This window comes from Grus americana, chromosome 3, assembly GCF_028858705.1.
Source record: "Grus americana isolate bGruAme1 chromosome 3, bGruAme1.mat, whole genome shotgun sequence".
NCBI lineage: Eukaryota > Metazoa > Chordata > Aves > Gruiformes > Gruidae > Grus > Grus americana.
Window position 1 is genome coordinate 106,967,478 of NC_072854.1, and position 6,000 is coordinate 106,973,477.

General features: G+C 58.5%; 1 protein-coding gene across 1 annotated transcript in view; it reads right to left on the minus strand.

Moving 5' to 3' along the window:
* Positions 1–5,204, minus strand: part of ITPKB (inositol-trisphosphate 3-kinase B) — a 70,347-nt gene extending 65,143 nt beyond the window's left edge. Inside the window, exons 1-2 of the mRNA XM_054821262.1 lie at positions 4,855–5,204; positions 2,293–3,379 (exon numbers count right to left, since the gene is read on the minus strand). Of these exons, the coding sequence (XP_054677237.1) occupies positions 2,293–3,216 (924 nt within the window). The 5' untranslated portion in view covers positions 3,217–3,379; positions 4,855–5,204. The remainder of the gene's footprint in view (positions 1–2,292; positions 3,380–4,854) is intronic.
* Between the last annotated feature and the right edge of the window lie 796 nt (positions 5,205–6,000).

Here is a 6,000-nt window from a genome sequence, read left to right on the forward strand (position 1 = left end):
AACCTGGTGCAGACAGGCAGGGCTCTCTGCCTGCCCAGCGTTTATCTACTCAACTCAGAGGCACGATGTTGGTTTCTCTCGGCCGAGGCCTCCCAGGATTTATTTTGATGGAAAAGCACGAGTTGCGGAGAGAGCTCCTCACATATTCTCCCTCATTACACAACTCATTTCCAGACCATGTGCATTGTTAAAAGGAAATAGTGAGTTCATGAAAACAAATGAGTGTGCAACCTGAGACTGTTTCAGTAGCTGCCTTCTGCTGTCATTATGGATTTAAAAGATGTTGCCAACCGGTACACAAAGTTGGGTGTTATTTACATGAATCAGCTTTGAATTACTGGGCATTTGCGCATGATCCTGCTGAGAAGTTGACTACAACCTGCCAAAGCCAGTGATCAGCCCTGCGCAGGACCTGTGGAGCCCAGCGGAAAGTATCATTGTAAATTAGCCCAGCCGGCCCTGCTGAGACGACTCCAGCACTGAAACACAAAATCAAGTGCACCTCTTCAGGCTGCCTGACACGTTTTGGACCAGATCTTCATCTCATTTAGCTAGGAGTAGTCCCACTGAGTCCAGCAGAGTTACTCTGATCTTAGACCTGATCTGAGCTCGCTCTGATCCAGGCCATTCGGCAATATAAACGAGCCTTGCCTGTTCACTGCCGAGCCACCGGCCTGGCTCAGCTTACTGGAGGCCACGGGAGGCTGCGCAGAGTCAACTTGAGGCTCCAGGAAGCTTTCCAGAAGAGCATCAGGCATGATTTTGCCCATCAGCAAACTGTTCTCAGCAGCAAATCAGTGGGATCTGGCGCTAGGAACAGTCATTAGTATGGAGAATAGAGCAGAGATTACTACAGCTCATGCACACAAAATCAGCAGAATTTAATCAGCAGAGGGATTGTAGCAGCTCCCAAAGGGAGCAAGCTGATTCATCAGTTGAGAGCCCCAAAATACAAAACTGTCTGCAAACACGATGAGCCACAGACTCGTAACTTCATTAACCATGCTTTTACTCAACTGCTTCTCCATCCTGAGCAGAACTGAGCCTGAGTTCTTGGAACAGGATGAAACAAGTAGAAAAGCAAAGATATTTATTTTTATTGCTGAGTGCTTTACAAACCAGAGTCTGTCAGTTCTTTGTGAGTTTGATCCCCTCACTTTACTTAGATGTTTCCCTGCACTAGTCTTCCTCATGTTATTGAGCTTAGCAAGAGTTTCACTATCATGTGTCTACGTAAAGTTAACCATAGCGAACCACATCACTGAAAGTCAATGGGCCTTTATCAAACTCTTTAAAATTAAGGAGCCACTAGGTTGCCCTGCATTTTTCAGGGTTTGCCAATGCGAGGTTCCAGCACTGAGCTCAAATCAATGTAATGTCTCACAGCCAGAAGATGGGGGATCCCATGTGCTGGTCGGAGAACCTCGTGATGAGCACCCTGCACTGGGGTAAAGCGGTTCGAAGCCCTCTGGATAAATTGTGTAGACAGCTCAGAGCAAAGCATGCTCTGTGCAGAGCATTCAGACATGGAACGAACTCCCCAAGTGACGCAAGAAATCCCACGAGTGGAGAGCGCCTCAATGCCCTCCTTTCCGAGAAGACCTTTCTGCTCTAAGGGTAATACGACACTGATGCTTTCTCTCTCCTGAAGCCTCCCAACTAGCCCCACAACAACCGATGATCCAGAAACAAATGAACTTAATATAAATACCTAATAAAAATATGCTTACCTAAAACATAAGATACCCCCCCACAAAGTTTTATTCAAAAGGGGAATTACCAGACATTCTACAGATTTTTGCTTCCATGTGAAAGGCACACAGACACTATGGTGATGGGCATCAGTATAAATTTTAACACAGCCCACACAGTTTCAACTCCAAGGAGGAAATAAATTCTCCCTTAGGCTCATGTAAATCATGGGAAACCTCCAGCACCCAGGGAAGCTGTGCTGAGGGAAAGCTGAGGCTCGTAACCACATGTCAGCAGAAGGCTGCAGTCCGTGGGCGCAGGATAAGCACGCTGGTGAGCAATTGCAGTGCCAGGGAAGCTCTGCAAGGACCGTGCACAGTGGGACGGGTACTGCTGCTCTCTCCTGCAAGCAGGGGATTTTCAGACTAGAAACAGGGATAAGCTCTTCATGTAAGGGAAAGCAAGCACGGCCGAGCAAATGGAAAGCTTCTCTGCAGATCTCTGCTGTGACAGACCTCTGCCCTCCTGCTGCAGCTGTGCCTTGGAGCGGGGATGCTGCCAGCCCTCACCCCACCTCCCCTAGACGGGTGCAAGACTCACCACTCGGGGCTTCTGCTGGTCCAGGGTCTGCAGGAAGGCCGGTGTCTGGTCCAGGGTACGCTCGGGGTCGCTGGAGATGTCCTCCTCAGACTCCTCCCAGGATGAGGAGAAGCCAGTGGAAGAGGCTGACGACGACGACAGCTTCCGGACGGGCAGGCTGCCGGGGGGCACGGTGCCCGCCTCCTCCTCCGGGCCCCCCAGGTCCGTGACGATGACGGCGGGGATGCTCCCGCCGACAGCTGGACACTGACCCTCAAGTCCTGTGGGGGCCGTGACCACCTCACCTCGCTGTGATCCAGGTCCTGATGGCTCCAGGGGGCTGCTGCCCTCTGCCAGCCCCACAGCTGGGACCACCATCACCATTGGCCTCCCTGAGGGCTCTGCAGTGCTCGGCCAGACCTGCACCCCACCAACATCAGGGGCCTCACTGTCGCCATAGGCTCGTGGCCGGGGTCCGGTTCCAAGTCCCACCATCGGCGCCGTGGGGCTGGTGGGCCGGGGCCGGGGCGAGGATGGCCGCGGGCTCCGTGGCGGCTGGGTAGTGGAGCTGTGCGCCTGGATATGTGCCTCGAAGAGCCCTACTTTCTGGTTCACCTGGACGTTGTGCAGCTCCCGCTGAAGTTGCCACGCTGTGGGGGTTCCTGGCTGCCCCTCTTCGCCCCGACTGCCCCGCCGCCCCCCCGGGCTGCCCGGCTGCCGGGGGGACTCCTCGAGCGGCGGGAAGAGGAAAGCAGGGCCACGTCGTGGGGAACGGGGCGGCACGGGGGCCGGGCTGAAGACAGGGAGCGGGCAGCAGCTGCTAGGTGTCTCCGGGCCCCTGGGCAGCCCTTGTCCGGGAGGCGGCGTCTTGCTCCTGCCGCTTGTCACCTCGCTGTTGCTATTCATCATCACCAAGCTATTGAGCGCATAGCAGTACACGGCCATAGTAGTCAGCCGGGGCGCACAGGGGGGCCGCCGCCACTGCCGCCTCGGCGCTCAGGCTCTGCGGGGCTGCCGAGGGTCTCTCCACGCCAGGACCAGCAGCATCGCCGGGAGGCAGCAGGGGAGCTGGGCTGGCCCTGACCTGCAGCTCCATATAACGGGACAGCTGGGGAGAGGGAGAGAAAGAGAGAGACAAGAGGTCAGAGTAGCTCTGTGCCTCCCCTAAACTCACCTTCCAGCTGTGCAAACAGCTGGCCGGACTCTTTCCTTCCTGTGCGCCCCCCCCCAGTCCCTGCACACACCTGCATGCATCCCCATTGTGCCACCCCTGGGGACATGGCCCAGCCTGGTCATCACCAGGGTCTGAGCCAAGGGGAAATCAGGTTTGGGGCTGTTTCCCCTCTTTCCTGCCTTCCCTGCCCCCTCTCCAGGTTGCCTGTCGACGCAGCTGCAGTAGCGGTGTCCGAGAGGACACACAGTCAGCAGCTGTTCCCGCAACAGAATTAGGGAGTTATGGTCAGCTGGTGTGAGCTGAAAGTTGGCAGCTTTCAGGTTTTGGCCCCAAAAGCTGACATTTTCTGAAGGAAGGGAAAAACTCCAAACAGCTCAAATTTGCCACTTTCCGGTTTGTCACCTTCAACTGAGATCAAGCCTCAGGCATGGATTCCTGTTCAGTGATACACGTGAAGGCTCCCTGCTTGCACAGTTTCATATGGTATGGGACCCTGTCTCCACCACTCCTCTAACCTACCATGTGCAACAACAGGGCTTTGCAGATCTTCACGTGTGCCCTGTCTAAACGTGCCTCCTCTGTGCACGTCTGCCTTCTGGGGCATCGACCGCTGCAAGTGCCTCCAAGTCACAGCCCGTATCCCACGTATGGACATGTGTGGTGTCTGCCCTCGTGCGCGTGTGAGAGTGTACACATGTGAGAGGACTCTGCTTTTGCAGGTGGCTGTGCCCCTCTGTACGTCAGTGTGCCTTCCTTCACGTCCGTTTGCTCAGTGTGCCGCTGGAGGTGCAATGCCCACCCCATGCTCTCATGGGAACCCATGAGATTTACACAAACACGCTGCCTACATGAGTGTGCAGGCTTGTTTACGCATTGTGTGCTAACTCTGGCTATGGGGGTGCACGTCTTTGGAAGCACTCGTGTGTGATGCTATGAGCGGTACCCCTGTGCGTCCCTGTGAGGCTCCTGGCAGATAAATGCTCACAGGTCTAAGCGCACTTCTCAGTGACTGGGTGACCAAAAGGCTCCCCACCCCTCCAGGCACCGCTTGGAGGCAAGCGCGAGGCTCAGCAGAGCCCGGGTGGTGCAGACACCCCCTCTTTGCAGGGATCCCCGGCACTGCAACGCTCCCAGCACTGTGGCTCGGGTGTGAAAGCGAGCACCGGCACAAGGTGCTCGGTCAGATTTTGGGTGCGGGACAGCCTGCTTGGGGCCAGGGCAGAGTACGGGACAGCCCGCTCGTTCCCGGAGCGGCACCCTGCCCCTTCTGCGCGCCTCCATCTCGCCCCTTCCTCCCCGCGGGGCCCGGCTGGAACCGCGCACCGTCCGCGGGGGCCCCCGGCGCGGCTGCTCGGGAGTTACCCCGGCGGAGGGGGCCGCCGCGTCCCCCCACCCGCCGGCGACTTTACCTGGGAGCAGGATCCGCGCCCGTCCTCAGTGCGCGTCGCCCGGCACCACCCGCCGGCGCCGGGGGCCGTAGGTCGCTGCAGAAACCATCTCCGCGGGCGCGGTGCACGGCCGGGAGTCCCGCTCTCTCCGCAGACTCAAACGGCTTTCCTCGCCCCGCGGGGGGGCCGGGGGGCGCCGGGCTCTCCCCTTCCGCGCTTCGGCGACGGAGGCTGCGCGGGCGCGGGCGGCTCCGCGCTCCGGCCAGGTCCGCGCCGCGGCCCCGGCGCCCGCTCCCGGTGCGGCTGGAAAGGCGGAGAGAGGAGGAGGAGAGGGAGAGGAGCGGCGAGGAGGAGGAGGAGAGCGGAGGGAGGGGGTAGGAGAGCAGGAAGGAAGTTGTGAGCCTGTCTGGGGTTGAACTCAGCGGAACAAGTTTCTTTTTTTTTTTTTTTTTTTTGCTCGCTCGGCGCTGCTCGGCTGGAGGGAAACACTGAAAAAAAAGTTTCCATTGTTAACTAAGAAAAAAAAAACCACCACCGCCGCGTTTTGGCCGCTGTGGGTTAAAGACACACGAGCCATTTTCCACCCGCGGCCGGAGCGCTCGATGCAGGTCCCGGGCGGGGCGCGGCGCCCCCCCGGCCAGCCCCGCGTCGAGCCCCGGCACCGCCGGCAAAGCCCGCGGGGCCCCGGGCGGAGGGACATTCACATCCCAGCCTCCCTACGCCGGCTGGCCTCCGTAGTCCTCCCCTGGGTACAGCCGTCAAAGCAAAGGGTGGTGCCTGCACCCCTAGGAACGCGGAGGCGAAGGCCACCCACGTCCCCGTGTGCCCAGCTCGAAGGCACGGAGTAGCCCAGCACTTCGCGCAGCGTCCCCTCTACTCCAGGCACGGCAGCTCGGTCCTGCTGCTTTTCAGTACGTTGGTCGCTCACACCAGACCAAAGCTGGTGCAAAGCGCTCTCTGCAGGGCTGCGTGGCTTTGGGTGAGCGTGGCCCACGGGCGGAAATGACCCCCACGCCCCCAGATGCCAAACACGAGGGTTGTATGCTGTCACAGGCACATCCAGTCGCTGCGGTTGCCCTGGGTTTAGGCCGGGCTGTAGCTAACACGTCCAGGACAACGTCTGTCCTTTCTGACTCAGGGTAGGCCACGGACAGCACTTTCTCAGCT